This window comes from Strix aluco, chromosome 1, assembly GCF_031877795.1.
Source record: "Strix aluco isolate bStrAlu1 chromosome 1, bStrAlu1.hap1, whole genome shotgun sequence".
Classification (NCBI taxonomy): Eukaryota; Metazoa; Chordata; class Aves; order Strigiformes; family Strigidae; genus Strix; species Strix aluco.
Genome location: NC_133931.1, coordinates 57,968,392 through 57,988,215, shown reverse-complemented (window position 1 = coordinate 57,988,215; position 19,824 = coordinate 57,968,392). Strand labels below are relative to the sequence as shown.

Here is a 19,824-nt window from a genome sequence, read left to right as displayed (position 1 = left end):
TTGTTTTATTCAAATCAGTATCATGAAATACTTCTGAAACTCAGTCCAACTGATAGCAGTTTTGACTACCCTGGAGATTTTTATGCAATCAAAAAGATTCACCGGTTCATTACTTTTTTCCCCCAGATCATTTGGAATTAAGCTGATCAGGTCCCAGCACAAACAATGGATCTGATCTAGACTTTGTTTCTTGTCTTTTGTTGCTAAAGCAGAGGAGCACCTGCATCTTATTTTCATAGTTTTATTCTCTGAGAAAAAAGAAAAAGCAATAGACCTCTAAGACAAAGGGTTGGAGTCCTGTCTAGACTGTCAGTTATTTAACACTTACTAAGCAAAGCATGTATTCGAGATGAAATACGTAGCTTTCCAAGTAAGAGCTATTCATCTCACTGTGAGAAGCACTTATTTTATAAGAGTAGTTTTGCAGCTAAAATCAATTATAAATTGCTCTGGTCAGGTCTTGGATTTCACAGGTGAGTCACAGTTTTCTTCCTTACCCTTTGTCTCAGGTGGTGAGTGGCTCCTGGCTGCCACCCTTCCCTCACCAGCATAGATCCTACTCATCTGTCACATATGTCCAAACCGAATCAGCATACCGCTTCTAGCCTGCTTCACAAATGATTCTCTCAGATTACATTTGTAAGGAGAAGAGCACCCGTCCTCACAAGTCCATCAGCCCCAGGACAAACAGCACAGCAGAAGCTACGACTGGACAAAGCCTGGCTTATTTTTAACAGCGCAGTCCTCAGCACTGTCAAGGGTGGGTGGGTACAGCCGCTGAAGGAATGTGGTCTGGTACTGAATGCAGAAAAGCAGCTGAAGCATCCCCCTCTGAGCAGGGTACTCTGAGAACTACCGATTGGGAATTAGGAGGGGAAGACAACATTTGCGTGCAGAGAACTGGTCACTTTTCTTTTAGAAAACCACTCTGCAGCAGTGAGACTGAGGGTGTACACCTTGGACTGCAGCCTATTAGCAGTATTACCATATTAATGATTTAAAGGCTTATGAATGCTAAGAATGTAAGAGGTCAGTCTGGCCCATGGCCAGGACTCAACCCACTGCCCGCCCACGGTGAATAATCCGTTTCACGGTCCGTTTGTTAAACAGTGTACCAGAATGCAGGAGGATATGGAGTTACAATATATGTTGACTGCACAATTGAATGCCATTGCTTTGCGGGAAGGGTGTGGAGACGCAGTTGTTGCCTGTGCATGGAAGATTTGCAGAGAGATACATCTCTGTTGTGTAAAATGATTTCATTGTGGTGTCCCGTCTCTGTACTGAATAGGGACTTTATATTATGCGTTGCCTGTATGATCTGTCAGGAATAGGGCGCAACTCTAAGCAGTCAAAAGCTTTTTATCTCAGGACAGCAGCTTGGTTAGTATGGAAGGCAGTTATGCTAAAAATGCTACAAAAACAAGGAGGCTGACCATTTCTATATGAAAAGACTTAATATGAACTACAGATAGAGCAAAGCAGATATAAATGTCTTTTCTTATTTTAAGTTTACATTTGCCTTCCCCCTGCCCCCAAGTCATTAAGTATTTTTAGTTTGAATGTGGCCAAAGGGAAAAGGTGATGGAAGGGCACAAGAGGAACAACATAACAGGTCACATGTGTAAAAGGGTCACCAGAGCAAGTTACAGAAAAATATCAGAAGGAACTGAGTGCTTGAAGCCAGTGGTGACATCTAGACAATGGCATCAGACATAGAGAAAGGTTTAGATGAAAGAAAACAAGAGCAGTGCAAAAAGAGCTGGGAGCTTCCAAGTGAAACGTAGCAGCTGGAATTTTCTGGGGAAAGAAAACCAAAAACCAAACAAACACCAAAACTAAACCAAAAAAAAAACCCATCCAACCCTTTGGAGAGGGAGAAGTCATGGCAACAAAGGTGACTTTTATCCATTAGATTGCTGCTGCCTTTAGTCATTGCCGATGGCTGCTAGTGACAAAACCTGATTTCTTTTCACTATCATAACTCTTGTGAAAACTAAAGACAGTACCATGTCAGGGCCAGATAAAACTAGGAGGAATTGAGAGAATTGTTTACTGAATTCAGTGGTCACAGAGATGAAACTATTAGAAACTGTGCTTTTCTTATCTCGATGAAATTCTGATCTTCATGTAGTTTGCAGAAAATGCTTATAATGACAAGGAAAACCAGCTTGATCATCCCATCCAAAGATGAAATGGCTTTTCTGGAAGACTGGAATAGCTAGCTATTTGCAGCAACTATTTAGTAATTTCTGATTTCAGATAAAATGGATTTATTGTTGAATAATCAATTGTCTCTGAAAACACATCAGTTATTCTGGAAGATAGTGACTTTTATTTGGAAAGCATGATCACTCAGGGAGCTGAGTGCAGATTAGATCAATATTCTGCAACTGTTCTAGGCAGCTTTTCTAGGCAACTTCCCTAAGTGGGCAAGAAAGCAGGAAAGCTGCAGCTGGGAGAGCAACTAAGTTAAACACATTTGGTACAGGAATCACTGAAATGATGCCATTTGCACTTAAACTTTTCAGGAATAAAATAGAGAGTACTGTAGACTTCAGTTTGTGTAGCTCAATAATGAAGTCCTTATGCTTAAATAAGATTATTTATTGTTTTCTTGCTTATTCTTTCCTGATTTTTGAGATGGGGGAAGAGCATTTGGAAACACTACTTAATAAAGAGCAGCAGCAAACCAAGTCACATACCTATGCAAGGGAAAATGCTTTGTAATTAGAAGTGCTTTTAACATAAAGGATTATGGACTTCACAGTGTAATTACAAAATGTGTCAGAAATAATTATACCTGACTTTAAAGGACTTCTTAGATGTCTGAGATTTCTCTGGGTCTGTAACAGACTGACTACCCACATCATTAAGCTACTGTTGTCTGAGGATCTAAGCTTTTTTTTTTTCTTTAAACACACAACAGAATCACAACCAACATGTGACAAGTTACATTACTTAAAAAAACCCAAACCTAATCTATACATAACGTATGCTGATTATTAAAGCAGACTTTTAATAAAACTGATGATCAATCAACTTTTTATGTTGGAACTGCACAGAATGCATTATCCTGATTCTAGAGTCTATTAAGACATACTATATTTCTAGTGGTACATTTCATTAGCTGTTTTATAAAACAACTAACAGTACTATTTCAATGTTCTCTTTCAAGTGATAATTAATATTTATTAATAAATATGCCTAACCAAGAACACATTAGGGGTGGGGCCTACTAATGATTCAGACTGATGGGTGACCTTAGAACAACCATGCTTGAGATTGAGGTTAGTAAATAGTTTGTATCATGACAACTGAAAATATTAACCCTGTCTTGTGTATACCTGGATTTCATCTCCGCAAACACAGCTGTGAAAAGCTGTTCAGAAAACACTCCAAAATATTTGTTTCCAAATTTACTGGTCATCTATATCACAGACAGCTTGTTTTCTGCTTATTTTTACTTTTCATGTTTTGTGCTTGTGGTGGATTAACCTTGGCTGGCTGCCAGGTGCCCACCAAGCTGATCTCTCATTCAGTCTCCTCAACAGGACATAGGGAGAAAATAAGATGAAAAAGCTTGTGGGTCAAGATAAAGACAGGAAGATCACTCACCAATTACTGACACCAGAAAAACAGACTCAGCTCAGGAAGATTATTTTATTGTCAATTAAAAATAGAGAGAAACAAAGATAAAACTAAAACCACCTTCTCCCCACGCCCCTCTTGTTCCCAAGCTCAACTTCACTCCTTCACTCCCAACTCTTCTACCTCCTCTCCCTGGCCCCAAGCTGGGCAGGGGAATGGGGGTCATGATCAGTTCACAGCAGCTCCTCTCTGCTGCTCCTTCCTTCTCATACTCTTCCTCTGCTCCAGCATGGGTCATCCCACATGATACAGTCCTTCAGGAACCACTCTTCAGTGTGGGTCCCCCACAGGCCACAGATTCTGCCAGAAATCCTGCTCCTGCATGGAGTCCTCTCTTGCCAGGAGCCTTCTCATGCATGGGCTCTCCACAGGCTGCAGCTTCCTTCAAGGCATGTTCACCCGCTGTGGAGTGGGGTGCTTCATGGGCTGCAGTGTGGGTATCTTCTCCAGTGTGGTCCTCCATGGGCTGCAGGGGGACAACTTGCTTCACCACTGGCCACAGGGAAGCTCTGCTCTGGCACCTGTGGCATCTCCTCCCCCTCCTTTTCTGACCTTGGTGTCTGCAGGACTGTTTCGCTCACATTTTTCTCAGTCCTCTCACAGCTGCTGCACAGCGTTTTTTACCCTTTTAAAAATGTTTTCACAGAGGCACCACCAACTTGGCTGAAGTGCTCATCTTTGGGCAATGGTGGGTTCATTTTGGAGCCAGCTGGAAGCAGCTCTGCACAAGGCAGAGGCAGCCCCTGGTCTCTACTCACAGAGGTCACCCCCACAGCACCCCTCCACCCCCCACTGCCAACTAAACCCAATACAGTGCTATTTGGAGCTTTTCCACAGCAAGAAATCAGACCTTGGTTCTCCCACAAGAGGGTAACTGCTCAATAGTCAAGATCCGCAAAACACCCTTAAACTGAGTACAGGATGTACTTATTACAGAGAAGTGCAGGAGACTGATCCCACTTGCATGCTATTTTTCCTGAAGATTCAGTTAACCCTGAACTAGACAAATCTAATGAATTGAGTTTAGCAAAATATATTTCCCTGCAATCAAATGTGTACTACTGTATCTGCAGGTAAATGACTGCAGGAAGTTTTCATGAGGCATTATAAGAGGCCCTTGATCCTTACAGTATTTAGTGAAAACCAGAGATTGCCAAAGCTTTCCATCTCCAGTACTCTGTAGTCTTTTGCAGCTTTGGTAAAAGATGGAGCAAGACATTCCTTTCATATGACAGGAAACACAGTCCGCACAGTTTCTCTGAGGCCAGAAAGTGAGTCAGCAGTAAAGAGTTAAGAGTTCAGAGCCACATAATAGTATTCAGCTACTTCACTACTGCAGTCCAGCATTTGGAAACTGCCTGTGCCAGACCATTAACATTCATTATTATTTCAGGAATAAGTTATTCTGGAAATTAATAGAAATGACATCCAAAGCCACCATTTGATTTTATTTATTCACGGACAGTGTTTCTTATAATTGGCACCACACAATCAGAAAATATTGCCATCACTGACACATAATTCTCATCCATCTCAAATTTCACAGCAAGTTAAACTACTGAGCTTGAAAATTGTGAAGTGGTAAAATGCTATCTTTTCCCTTAGCAATCCACATGTTTATAAATATCTTAACCTCATATATGACAAGGTAAGTTAGAAAAAGCAGTGATAAACTCTAAACCCCACAAGGATACTTAGTAATACATAACTGAAGTGGTGTTAATCACATTAATACTCCAGTAAAACTTGAGGCATCAAGTCAAAAATATACTTTGCACTTTGCTTTTAAACTTTGTGTTTAAGAAGCTTGTGCCTTTAGTTCAAGTGCTATCTCATAAAGAAGCCTGCTGAAATGATTCTGAGTTATAATTATAGTCAGTTACAATAATCATATGTAGTTATCTTCACAGTTAGTATTCAGAATTACCAACATTTCCTGAATTGTTAACACCTACCTCTCTACTCACTGTACTGAAAAAACTTCCAGCTCAGAGTCCTCTTTTCCTTTCTTGATCCTTCCCTTCTCTGTAGGGAAGGGATTCAGGATGTTTCCTAGAGCATATTCCAAATGGTCTAAGGAATTTAGACTGCCTTTTCCTCTTCCCCTGGACAGAAGAGCTTGTAATCCTATTTCTCCTGAAAGAATAGGAAGCTGCAAGAAAGCAACAACTTCACAGGTTTATTAAAGGAAGGACATGAAGTAATGATAAATTACACACACAAAAAAGTGACTAGATTCTTCTTTCTAGTCATGAAGAGACCAACTTTGTTTTGCCTGCAGAACATGAACAGTGCCTGAGTCAACAAGATCAAGTACTTCAGTGAAAATTCCTTTTTTGGTAACTAGAGAGTATGACTTGGTGCATTGTTAGTAAGTGATGCAAAGCAACAAGCAAAAAGGGCCAGTGCAAGCAAGGAGGCAGTAAATGTGTTTCACACCTTGACAGGTCACTGCTACCAGCCTTGACTGCAACAGTAACAAGTGTAGATTAGCTGAGTTTATGGAAAGTAAAACTAAAGCTAAAATGTCAAGTAGAAAAGCTAGCTGCTTCTCTACATACCTGCAGTTAAGAGCCTGTCCTTTTAGTTTTTCTGTCTCTTGCTAGATATTGTACACCACTTCTATATAATTTTCTGAAAGGCAGATAATGCTGAAGTTGTTCTTTGTTGTGTACCACATACAGCTGAAGTAAAATGTATGCTTCCTAAGCAGTTTGTCAAAAAAAAAAAAAAAAATCAAACTGGTTCCAACTCAGAGAATGACAAAATCCTCCGGTTTGACCCAAAGCCAAAACTTTATCTCTGGAAAGAAGTTGGTACAGTAGTAAATATCATCCCCCAAATACTAAGCCTGTGGCAAAACCCAGATTCGGAAGCAATGAAACAATTTCAGACACAACTTCCAAGACACTCCTCCCATTTTGAGAAATAACAAAGATGAGTTACTTTGTTTGCATGTTGAGTTAGAGGGACATGCTCTGAGATGGAGACTTTGCAGCTCACATGACCTTCAGCAGCTCAAGTTTTAAGTATTAAGCTGTCAAGGCAGCAGCTGCTCCAAAACACTGCAAATTCATACTTTAGAGCATGTTAGGTTCTCAGTGCCATCAGAAACTATGGAGTGTTAGTTCAGCAACAATTGCCTCTGGCTGTAGAAGGCTGGAATCTGAGATCTGCACGGTTCAGACTTCCAAAAGATTTTGTATTACAGATGTTGAAGAGGCAATTCACACAAAGCAATATTGAACTATGCAAGTTGTTGTGGCTTTTTTTTTTTTATTCTTGGCGCTCTCACCCTTAGCAACATAAATATTCTTAGGAGCATTACACAGAGTTTGCTTTCAAGAGGTATGCTTGTTTTAATAGAATAAATGGTCCTTAAAAGCTGAAAGAATTAATGGCAAAGTTCTTGCACTGCATCAGTTAAATGCAGTTCCTTCATAGGAACTGGTTAGGGGTAGAAAAACTTTGGCCAACAGTTATATCATGGCAACAATCACTTGGGGGGGGTGGGTGTTGTCAAGAACAATACAGATGAAGTATAAAGCTTCCATTTTAATAGAATCTCTTTCTCATTACTCAGAATTGTTTGTTTATTCTGAAGGAAACCTGACAGTGCTGCAACCTACAGGCATTCTTCCCTGTGAGAAATTAGGAAGGAACCAGCTCTCCTCTTGTCTGGAGCAGTGTGCTCTTCCCCCTCCTCCAGCAAACACTTAGAAGTAAATGGGAAACAACAGAAATTGGGGAAAAAACCCAGGGTTTTTCTTAGCTGTCCACTTATTTGTAATACCATTACTGAAGAGACGGGCGGAAACATACTGAACTTGGGTCCATCAGTCCCTTTAACACTTGGATTTAGGCTGCTTTTCATCACAACAGTGATTTGAAAGATGCAGCTCCAGCTGGCTAAGTCACATCCATAAAGGGAAGGCAAAAATAAGGATATGAAGGTGAAATTTGCAGGTAAAAGTGAGAGCAATTTCCTACATATTAGTGACATATTTGTGAGCAGACCCAGCTGACAGGCCAGAATAGGTCCCCCCAACCATGATGGTCTTTTCAGCCCACTGCTCCTCTTTTAGCAGATTAGGTTTTCCTCCAACTGATCAGTGCAGTTGATGCACACAGTTAATGGATTCCTGTCTCAGCAGAGGCACGGCAAGCACTGGGGGGGTCCACATTGGTCTTTTCCCTTTTGCTCTCACTGCTTTCTTCCCCTGCCCCACTCATTCACTCTGTCACCAGAGCTTCTCTTCCTAGGTGGCACCTCCTGCCAGGTAAGAGGCATTTACCTGTATCTGCTGTTCCTAACAGCTTTCAGTATTAAACAGAAACATAACTTACTACAATTCTTCATGAGCAAGCAAATTAAAACCTGAAAAGCCACACCTATGAACAACCAAAGGTGGGCTTTTTCCCTTCAGCAACACGAGTTTGTATTTTGACACAAGATGCCTAACACTGCTAGTTTTCCAGTTTCCTACACTGTTGAGAAAAAGCTTACTGGAGGCTGGTCATACTAGCAGTTCACTAAACTGTAGAAAACATTATGGACAATTCTAAGGATTAAAAACTCTGCCCTTTAATACAGCTTGTCTTGGGAGACTATGAAACAGCAAATATCCAGCTTAGAGCATACATATGTCACACAAGACTAGATAGCATTCTGCTGCTCTCCCCTGAACACAGGGGCATCAAAATCCAGCATCTCTTACATGTACCTCAAGTACAACTTGGGATGTAGTGTCATCTTGTAACTGACCAGTAAAAATTACAGAAGGGATGGTTTAACCTCTGAGGGAAGCTTCAGCAGGTTACTTGTAAGCCATGTTCATAAAACTATGGCAAATTATTCAACACTTCAGGCAGAACTAGACATCAGACCCATTAAAGAAATATAACAGGTTCTTCAACAGTTATGAGCTATACTAACCTGAATGTTCTGTAGATTTGAAGAAAAATGTAAAGAATTATAATTAAATGTTTTTACTTGTTTTCAGGGAAGTAAAGATAAGTTTTAAGCTTCTGCTTATTAGTTGCACTTCCTCCAATTAGACTTCATGAGTGTAGTCAGTCACTGAACCAGGATTCAGTTGTATTGGGTAGTTCCATTGTTAGCAGGAGTAAATAAGTACACTTCACCCTTTTGTACCTCAATGACAATTGGGTACTAATACCAGCATTGTTATAGATTAAAACCAAAAAACAGCCCCCCTGCCCCCACCTTGGAGCCCAGTCTGTTCAGAAGGCAAGTAGACAGCCATGAAAAAACCCAATAGAACTATGTTTTGATCAGTGCAAGAAATATTCCACTGGTCACAAAGCGTGCAAGTTTCCAAGTATACTTATTCTCCGTTTTGAGTTGCTGGGGCAAAAAACCTGCCCTCTCTCCTTTTGCCAAATTCTCAGACATTAGGCACCCATTATTTTGCTGTGTTAAGAGCCTGTGAACACCAAACTTATTTTATGACTAAGGCCTACAAGCATTCCCAAATGGGAAAAATGTTAGTTCACATCAGTGGACATCCCCTTACTCATTACAATCAAAACTGGGCAAGAGAATGTCTTTAAGCAAAAGGATCTGATATCAGAAGTGCAGCTGTGCTCACTACTCCCGCCTTGATCTTGTACACGTGCCATCTTCATCATATTCACCCATCAACTGCAACATATATGTTCCAGTATAGAGAAGAAACTGTCCAGCTATTTGTGCTGCGTGGGACATTAGCTGAAGCACCTTCCTAGAAGAAAAGCCATTTGTTTAAAAAAAAATAAGAAAATCACCAGCAGGATGACATTACCCCTTTCTCCCCCACCTGCAACACCTTTAGGATATTTAAGAACTCTCTCATTCCTTCTCATTTCTGAGAAGCAGGTCATTTTTATACCTTCTTTAGAAAAAATACTTCTGTGGCCATCGATTAACAGAAAACTATTGACATGATGGCAGAACCAGAAAACACATTTAACAAAGGCTGTCATCCTGTTAGACATTTACAGGCCTCCTGCAAAGCTATCACTCAAACTACCAGAGCACCACTGAAGACAACTTTGTCTGGGAGCCCAGCAGCATTCCTGCAGCATGAATTCACCTCCTGTCTCACCTTTAGGCCATTCACTAATACAACAGTGCATAGATCTCCAAGCTACAGATCAAACTTGATTAGGTCTGAAGCTGAACAATCACACTACAGTGGATGCCCAACAGCAAAACAAGTGAAGCCAGGCGAATTAATGCTGTCCAAGCTGGAAGCCTTAAGAATTCTCAATTCACAACTATTCTAGTTTTTAATGATTTAGAAAGTATCAGCATTCAAATACATAATACTGCGTGAGAATCAGTACACATCCACAAACTAAGATCAGGTATGCAGAGGTCTATAGTATAAACTGTGGATCACCACAGGATCGCATGGGAACAGAGACCACTATATTTGAATGGTCATTTAGTCAAGTTATAGCAGTGACTTCCTTCCATTCTCCAAAAAACAACATGGACATCAGTACTAAGAGCTATATTGAAGCCTCATCCCCCAAAAGTTAAGTAGGCCCTCACAAGTATGAAGTTGAGGCATGGGGGAAGTGGTACACAAGAACGGGAACACATTCCAAAACTAGAAAGGGTTCAGTTTCTGAAGATGCAGAAACCAGATCAGCCTTTCTCTTCTGCAAAAAAAGGGGGAAGATTTTCTGAATTCGTGTCTGAAAAAACATGCAGGTGTGAACCCTCTGCTGCTATTCCCTTCTCCTTTGAGCTCTAGCAAAGGCAAGTCTTCTTCCTACAAATTAATTTTTTTTCCATTGTGATGAAAGAAGCTTTGCAGTCAAAATTCAATGCTTCAAAACAGTAGAATACCCTGTACTTAGAGACTGGGAAGCCTTTAAAAAGCACGATACCCTTATTCATGCTTCCTATACATATGTCATTTCAGTATGTCCTTCCCTCCACCAGATAGTACAGGCTGAGGAGCTTTACAGTTGTAAAGAAAGCTGCACCTGGTACCGAGCTTTTGAGCAGCTGCAGTGTGTCACTTGCACGCGAGAGCAGTTGTCACTTAAGCCATGGAGCAAGTTATTTGTTGAACTGGACATTTGATCCTTCGGTTGGACACTACAGAGAGAAATCGTTAGGGGAAATGCACTAATCAGATCTGGCAGGCTTCAAGCCCCTCCCACTGATGAACAACTGCAGCATTTTAAAGTCCTTTCCCTTCACACTCCACAGGTGGGCTCAGGGAGAGGGCATCAGAGTTCGCAATGTGGATCTCATTAGCAGAGTGACTACACCAAGAACCTAACATTGTCTGTCTCCAATTTCAACAGCAAGTTGAGACAGGCCATCTCACTGTTGTGTTCAAGAGTACCCAAGGTTATCTCTTCTGTCACCCCTGTTCTTTTCTAGCGGACTATTTTCCCACCCTGACACTGGCGCTTCCCTTACAGCTCAACTCTGTAACATAACAGTGCTTCCGGAAGAACTCCACAGCTACTTCAGCTGTTTGCCAGCACCACTTCTTTCTCAACAGCTGCTCTGTGTTGGCGGAGAGGCAGAACTGTTACTTCGAACTCTCCGTAGCAGTGAAAGTTACAATGCCGATACTCATCTCCATTGCAGATAGCCAGAAATCAGAGTTTCTTCTGGCTCAAGAGACTTGACAAACATAGGAACCGGAGGAGTGCAGCTGTTCAAGGGCAAACCTTTGCTTTGAAGAAACCCTAATGAAGCCAGTACTACAGGTGGGCATAAGATATAGCTGGATAATCACTGCAGCATGACCAGAGAGACAACTCATCTACAGTCACACCAGCTGTAGCCTGAAAGATTAAGCAAGGGACCACTTAAGTAGACCTGGAGAGGTCAGCCAGACTGAAAGACAGGGAACAAGATTAGCATTACAATGCTTAATACCTGCATCATGATAGGAGGGACTATTTGAAGACTTCAAACTAAAGACTACAGGTTGCTCAGGGGAAGGAAAAACCTCACTTAGGGTATATACATCCGTGCTCTGTACAGAGCAGATCTGGTCCTCAAGTAATAAAATGCAGCAACACTACACTGTTGTGTCTCAGCCAGAATTTGAAAGGTCAGGTAGAGAAACTCAGGGCTGCAGTTTAAACAGCTGTCAAAGTATGGCACCTCTGTGAAGGTGTCTGAACTCAGAAGAAGTCTTCTTCAACCAGGGCAGGACACAGCTGGTTTGGACAATGCACAGACTTTCAACACACTGTTGAAAGCAGTGGACAGGACGGGCATTATTTTGCCCCTGCATAAGACAGCATTGTCTCAACAGCCAGTTCCACCAAACTCACAACCTACCATAGACTAGTCCCTGCAGGAGACAGTGGTCCTTGTTAGGCACCATTAATTTGCTTGGAGACCAGTTGGCTTAAAAACAGTGACATCGCACAGTCTTAATTACAGAAGACAAATTCACATTAAGACAGCAGAGACTGTCATATTTCTTTAATTTCTCTTTGCCTCCATGTAGCTCAGGCAGTGAATTTGGCAGCCAGGTATTGCAAAGCCTGAGCAAGCTTTGAGAGTTCTGCCCTTAGATCTCAAATTCCTCTCATTTCATCCCCTTGAAGTCCCCCCTTCAAAGAGTCTTCTCCCTCAGCCTCCTGCATTCTTCAAACAAGTCAAAGAAATCTGGGGAAATTCAGGAAAACAAAGAGATTGTACTTACACCCTTGCAGTAAATACAAGCTGATAAGATTATTGCCTTGGGGGAAATTTAAGATTCCACCATAAAAAGCTACAGTAAGTTTTTACAGATCAGCTATCCACCTTACAAAGGAAGATTCACCATATTGGCCAGTAAGAATTAATAAAAATACTAAGTTTATAAACATACCTGCTTCACAGAACCAATAAGCAAACACAGATTTTACATTAACACATATGCCTGATCAGTAGTGGAAACATACTTACCGCAGTACACTTTTTGCTCCCATACATTTGATGTCATATGAGACAGAGTAGATCTCATAGAAGGTTGCCTTGATGTTTAAGCAGCCAATAAAATCCTTAGGGTTCAGCTTGTACAGATCAAACGTGATGTTAGCTACTCCCATTTTCTTCTTTTGTCTCACAGTAGCTACGCCATTTCTTGTCTAATTTAAAAAGAGGGAGAGAGACAGCTTGTAGCATGCGCCAGAAAACTACAACAATACAACCATTAACAGCACAGCTCTTTAGAACCAGCTTGCTTATTCCAGTCTTGGGGCTAGTCCTCAATCAATTCTAAACTAGAATTAAAAGCATTAGCACAGAGAAAAGGAAGTCTGTAGCCCATGTAATTTTGTTCAAGTCCTGACCAGGCTTGTGAAGCTATTCTAGACAGACACAGAATTTCTAGAGTGACATAGCACCTCCTGAGTATTTCTTTCCTGTAATACAGATTCTGCTTCAGAGTATACTGAAGCCACAGGTAATGCCACTGGACAGTGTTCCTGCCATTTCATTATCCTGGTATGCTCCATCTGCTAGCTGAGGCAGCAGTTAGTCCACACAATCAGGCCACCAAATAACCAGGATGACATTAGGTCCTTCCATTTAGGAAGGAACACAATACTGATGAGCTCTCAGAGATAGCTGCAGAGATGACATCCATGAAAAGTTAGGTCCTCATTTTGAATCCTGGCTCATAACACCTCTCTCTCTTCCTACGAAAAAAAGTAACACAGGGAGGGACGACTACTGATTAGGCCTAGGGTTTAGTACTGAGTTTTTAAGAGAAAAAGCAAAGGAGAAGCATGTGAAGTGATCTTCCATCTCAAATCCAGCCTCTTTTATTGAAAGTAGCCCTTGTCTGACTCAGGGCTGACAGTGATGCTTTCAGGATCATTTGCTTTAAGGAAAAAAAAAAAAAAAAAGAAAATAATAAAGAAAACCCGTATTTACAGGGACATCTAGTGGATACATGGGATACTCTGCTCAGCACATTCCGCTCAAGGTTAATGACTTAGCAGCTGCCAAGCTGTTTTTTGCATGCTAAATGAAGCAATAAAGTTGTGTAAGACTGGGCCTTTTTGTACTTGTCACCCCAGCACTCAGACAGGGCCATGATAAGCCAGACCAAGTTAAACACTGTAGTATATCATTAGCCAGCAATTTTACGCCTGTTTTACTTCGATAGCCTCCGAGCTCCAGCAGCAGGGCCCACTATCAGCAACAGTTTTGGACATGTACAAGTAGTTGGTATGCTTGGTAGCATATCCCACTCCCATTAGCATCCAGAATATTTGGATAAAGCTTGACAGAGCTTGTGCTGATTTGTGACAATTTGTGAAGCTGCAGCAGTCCTTCTGCTGTCATTCAGCACATCCTGAAGGGGGGCAGCATTCAAACTTGTGCTGCTGCCCTGCCACACAGGACACAGGGGAAAGGAGCAAGGTGGAGTCATACCCTGGCTGCAACTTCTTTTCTGCTCTTGGAGTTCATAGCCCATATTCAGCAGGTTGATAAGCCAGGGATGTATCATGGGGAAAAAGAATGTACAAACCACCCACATGGCAACAGGAGACAGAGAAAATGGGACCACACAACTGAGCCATCCATGTACAAACAGAAAAACGGTAGGCCTGCTTAAGAGCTCCTCAGCTAGCTCTGCAGCCAGTAGAAGAAATTTTGATGCCAGCTTTCTAGCAACAACCATTTCATGGAAAGACAGTTAGGAGTTTGACTCCATCTTATTAACATACAGATGACTATTCCTCCACAAAACCACAAACTGGACATTGAGTTGATACGATTAGAAGGCTAAAGCCGGCCGATCTTAACAGTTCTTAAAATACCTTGAAGCATGTAGACTAACTCTAGGTTTTGATGACAATTTTTATCTGTTTGCAAGATTAAACACAGGCATTTTTCTAACCTTCACTAAACCATTACTGCATTCACAAGGCAAACTTGTTTTACATTGCTTAATTTGGGCTAACCTTTAAAGACTTTGTATTTTTAACTTCATGCAGTCAAAGTCCTAATTTTCTTTGTTACAAAAAGGCTCAAGAACAAGGTTATTTTTGAGCCTCTCCAAAAGCAGGGAGTTTCCCCTATACTTCTTTTAAGTTTTAATGTTTCATTTGAATTCCTGGCAGACCTTTGCCAACAGTTCTATGTCCAAGCAAGGCACAAAAAAAACCCCAAAAAACCCCCAAAACCAAACCAACTTGATTTCTCATCCAGGAAGGCTCAACAAGGAGTTGATACCTTCCCTTCTTTAGGGAAAGTTTCTTCCTCTTCTCCCCTCTTTCCAGCAATTTTAGCAGCCACAGACATTGTTCCATCCACTTCTATTCAAGTGAGAGAAGCAGTCAACACTTACTTGTGTCCATTTCTGTCCTTTTTCTAGGACCATGAAGTGTGTATTATCATCCAGAGACCTGAAGAACTCTTCTGTGTCCACAACTGTGCCATCTTCCTCCAAAACCAGAGTCGCTATTCCAGCAGATATAAGGAAGGCATCTAAAGTCTGCAAAAAACCAGTAGACTTTAGCAGTCAGAGGAGGGCCCATCATTTCATATTAAGACTTGCTTATGTAATATATTCTCCTGAACTTCCCCAGTAATGATTTTTAGAAGAACAAGAGTCTGTGGGTTGCCTTTCTGGGATACTGTACTTCACTATAAGTTTCAGTCAGAGTGGAATGTTTGCTATACCTTGCTGATGAGCTCTTGCAGACTGCTTGCAACAATTCCTTTCCGGCTGCTCCGGGAGGCATTCGACACACGGAAAGGTCGGCCTGCAGGCATGAGAGGAGGGAACAGGGTCTGTTTTGTTACTGCTCCCACAGATGCTCCCACGGATACCAAAGATCTAAGACAAAAAATCAGCATAGTTATAAAAATAGTCAAGTACTGTGAGAAGGAGGAAGACTGTTGAGTTCAGTGAAGAAAGCACATTATATGAGTATAATTCATAGGTCACATTAGACTCATGAAGCTTGCTTTCAAAACTAAATACTACTAATAGCCCTACAGACATGTTGTCTCTGAACTTTCTCTTGCCAGCAAGATTTGAAAACACTAAAATTAAAAACATTTCAAGGAGATGTGGGCCACCTCTAGCTCAGCTGATGTCAAGGTCATGATTACAGTGGGGCTGACAGGTTGTAACACTGAATTAGAAAGGCAGCAGCTCTTACTGCATTCAGCCACTCAGATCATTCTCTTTACCTGCAAGATCAACAGTCAAAGAGATAACACACAAGACTACTTTCAACTATTTAAGGTACAAGTTTGCTTTAGGAACACTGAACATATTATCCATATTCAAAACACCTAGCATCAAAACACGAGGGGAGCTTTTCCATAGTTATGCTTGACTTCCAAACAGTCTTGTAAATAATATCTACAGCCTGTAAAACTTAATCTAATTTTGAAAAAAATCACAAAATAAGACTTGTTTGTGCCCCAACGTATCAAAAAAAGTAAAATGAAATGAAAATTAAGATCAAAATACATAAATGCATGGTGTTGGAACAGGCTGCCAGAGAGGAGGAGAATTCACTTTTAGAAAGAGGTTTTAAATTTTCCTGGGCAACCACATGTTTTAATAGTAACTGTTTAGGTTCCCTTAGGTGAACTGAGTGCCTAACACTGGTAACTGCCTACTCCCACATCAAGGTACAGACCTGCTCCTATCTACATCTAGTGACAGATACTGCTGCCAAATTCTATTGGTTAATTCAATAGCCAGGTTGCCAAAAATTGCCCTCTGCATGACACCTGGAAAGGACTGATCTTTCAAAGGGAGACGATATTTTCCTAGACTTTACCTTTGTATAACTTTTGCTCCTTAATACTGAATTGCACAGGGCTGGGAAAGGAATGCAGCCCTGTTTTGTTCTCCCACATAGGTGTAAAAGGTCAACTTTATGTAGGAAAATCTATTCTCAGACACTTTCACAGAGGGGGGGTGAACTGGCAGTCTCTTTCTGCAGCCAGAGAGTGAATACAGGAATTCCTAGAACAACGATGAAACAGTATACTCGACTAATAATGTCCCAGTCACACCTTTTGTGCAAGTGCACGCTGACCTGGGAGAATAACAGTCCTTTCCAAACCTCTTAACTGGTCTTTAAGCATATTTTTTGGAGGCCTAGAAAGTAATTTTTGTGACTGGCCAGATAGAGTTTCAGCAATTAATTTATTTCCTGCCCTCATTCTGAACTGCTCTTCTATAGAACTTTGAGCTATTGCCTTTCCTCTGTACACCAAAGTTTACCTTCCTCAAAAACTCAGCAGCATTGTTGGAGCTTTTATTTTTTGAAAGGAGGGGGATGGATGTTCAACAGTTTTATTCTAGCTCAAGCTAATACCTTCTTGGTAGTGTTGTCTAAACACTAGGTCCCTGTCTTTCAACAGTTTTGAGTATATACACACAGGGCGGGTGGAAATCTCTCTCCTTCCTGTAATAAAGCTGGTGAGGATGAGCAGTCAATATGGTTTTCGGGAGACAGGCACTATTTCAAATCAAACAGCTAATAAGCACTTTCCTCCTGGAGAGACCAGGGAGGACGACAAGGTGACCGAGTAGCACTGACAAAGGCACTGAGGATCCACAGAAGGGAAGTGTGTTAGGACAGGGCGTGTTTGTTAATCTCTTCACTAAGTTAATAATAGTTCCCCAATCACCCCACCGGTCCATGGGCAGCTCCCATTCTGAATCACTCGAGCATTTCCTCAGATATGAAGCCTACTCATCTACCCCGGGGCTGCTGACTCCACAGGGCACCCCGATGCAAGGAAGTGCAATGCTCAGGATTCAAGAGAACACTTTCAGAGCTTGTTACATCCCGTTCCCTCTCACACATTTGAAAACTAGCCCATAGAATAGTTACTTGAGTAGTATATACAACTGTACTGCCAAGATTTTTTTTTTGCTAGGACAGAAAATACCAGTCCTGTTGAACAGTTTTCTTTCCCATTACTTAAGCCAAGTTGACATTCACAAAAGGAGAAAAGCCAAAACAAACATACATCCTGATACAGAAAGAAAAGTGTTAGGAGCACATCTCATGGGCTGGACTTGAGCTAACAGGCTTCACCTCAAGGCATTAGCACAGCCAACTATACAAGCCATATTTTGCAGCTCTGAGCAGAAGTTTCTTCAGGATTCAAGATCAATCATCTCACACTGCTGCCTAGTTCTAGCTGATGTAAAAAGTCAGAGAAAAAAACCAAAACAAAGCAAACAGATTAATAAACAAGGACTTTCATTAGCTCCACCAGACAGTCACTTAACAGGAGTCCAAGTCTTAGGGAGTTATTTAACATTGATGCCGTTTCACCTCTATTTCAATAAAACCAGTCAACATCATCTTTAAACTAAGTCCGTTTATGAAGCAGTGAGTCTGGGCTCCAGCGCAGGCTGAGATTTCAGTTAACAGGATGTACTAGGAAACAAAGGCCAGTGTGATTGAAAAAAAGCCACGCAGAGTATGAATCCTTCCATTTCTGGGCCTGTTGCTGAAAGCTTGGTTTTTTGTTGTTTCTTTGACACACAAGGGCCACAGACTCAAACAGGCCAGCTTACATACAGGGCTCCTCGAAAGAGCCATTTCTGCTGCAACTGTCCTCAGAAACCAGGCAAACTGATTCCCGATGCAGGGAATCCTCTACTAAGATTGGAGTTACCAAAAATAATTTCCTATTAAAAGCTGATCAAGCTAGGTCAGGAAACATGCAGTGGAGAGGAAAGGAACATACTAAGGTTCAGTCAGCTTTACTATGAAGTTGAGCGACATGTTAGATAGACACAACTCCACTATTTTTTATTATTCCTGAAAGTCAAAAGCATCAAGTCCTAGCTCTTCCCTAAAGGAGAGAGGGATCCTATGTCAGTGGAAAACACAAAAATATAATTGAAAGAGCAAATATCTTCAAACTTTGGCATCTTGTCCAGTTTGTTTTCTATAACTACAACCTGATAGAAAGGGACTCGCAGACATGCCCCAAGCCTTCAGTGTAGCATCAAGGCTGGTGGGACAGATGATTTAATTTTTTTTGAGGAGAAACTGGGGATTAAAAAAGCCTGCTTTGAGCCCCGTACATATATTTCACTCTATATTTGTTTGCAATATGCCTCGTATGTTTGCCTAAGAATGTGGTGCAATGGTCTTCAGTCTCACTCAGAAAAACCAACATTGCACAACACGAGTGGCTTCAGAATACGGCACGGTTTGATTTTTAGGTCAGAGTTCACAGACAAACGGCAGTAACAGCAAAGGGAAAAGGAAATAAAGTCAGAAATTAGTCAGGAGAGTTCGGGTTCGACCAGATTACTGACCTGGTTTCCCTGCTAAAACTGTGGAGATGTCGGAAGCGCAGCTAGGAGCTGATGCGTTTGAGTGGCGTACAGACCTATACCTTTACGGGTGTGATTAGCGCACCCGAGATGTGAACGGAGGCCAGGAGTCGCGGTCATGTCACTGCCTACAAGCGGCTCCTAACTACCCCGAGGGAGGCTCCACGCCTAGCACAAGCCCGTCGCTCCGCCACTGCCGAGCGCGTCCCTGCCACCACACCTCGGAGAGGCGGGAAAGCCGCCAGGCTCCTGCTCGCGCTCCCTCAGCAGCCGGGAGCCTCCTCCGAGGCAAGAAGGGCTGCGAGAGCGTTGCCCGAAGGCTTTCACCGCCCCCTCCCCACGCCCTCACACGGCCCTTCACTCCTGACGGGCGGGAGCCCGCCAAGAGCGTCCTCCAGACCCGGCTCTTCCCGAGCCTCCCCCCGGAGCGGCTGCCGGGATCAGCGGGGCGGGAGGAGGCGGCGGCGGCCGCCCGGCGTTCGGGGGTGCCGGGGGATCCCCGCACTCACCGCACCAGCGAGCCCACGTAGTCCCGCGCCGCCTCCATGGCCAGCCCGGCCGTGGGGCCGCGCCGCTTAAGTGGTGCGGGCCGCGCTCCTCCCCGCGGCGGGGCGGCCCCTCCGCGCCCGTCCCGTCCTTCCCCCGCGGCGGCCCCGGGGGGCTGCACTGCTGCGACATCCCGCCCTAAGCGGCTTGTCCCGGCAGCGCCCAGCCTCAGCCGAGTTTAAGGCTTGTCCGCAGCACAAATGTTGTCAGCGGCGGGGATGTAATAACGGGTGCAAGGCAGCGCACTTCGGGAGGAGTATTCCTGCAGGTGCGTTCTGCCGTATGATTTACCCGGGAAAGGAGCAAGAAG

General features: G+C 42.5%; 1 protein-coding gene across 4 annotated transcripts; it reads right to left on the bottom strand.

Annotated features, from left to right (window-relative positions):
- Positions 1-3,644: 3,644 nt before the first annotated feature.
- Positions 3,645-19,640, bottom strand: CIDEA (cell death inducing DFFA like effector a). Of its 4 annotated transcripts, XR_012623045.1 has the most exons (6): positions 19,478-19,640; positions 15,320-15,476; positions 14,985-15,131; positions 12,590-12,771; positions 5,607-9,395; positions 3,645-4,117 (listed from the first exon to the last, which is right to left on the bottom strand). XR_012623045.1 is itself a non-coding variant. In XM_074822227.1 (5 exons), the coding sequence occupies exons 1-5, from the start codon at positions 19,513-19,515 to the stop codon at positions 9,263-9,265; spliced, it is 657 nt and encodes a 218-aa protein (XP_074678328.1). In that variant the 5' UTR covers positions 19,516-19,640; the 3' UTR covers positions 3,645-9,262. The 4 variants fall into 4 exon arrangements, 3 of the variants coding, with proteins under 3 accessions (XP_074678328.1, XP_074678343.1, XP_074678354.1); XM_074822227.1 differs by having other exon boundaries at positions 3,645-9,395; XM_074822242.1 differs by lacking the exon at positions 5,607-9,395.
- Positions 19,641-19,824: the final 184 nt, after the last annotated feature.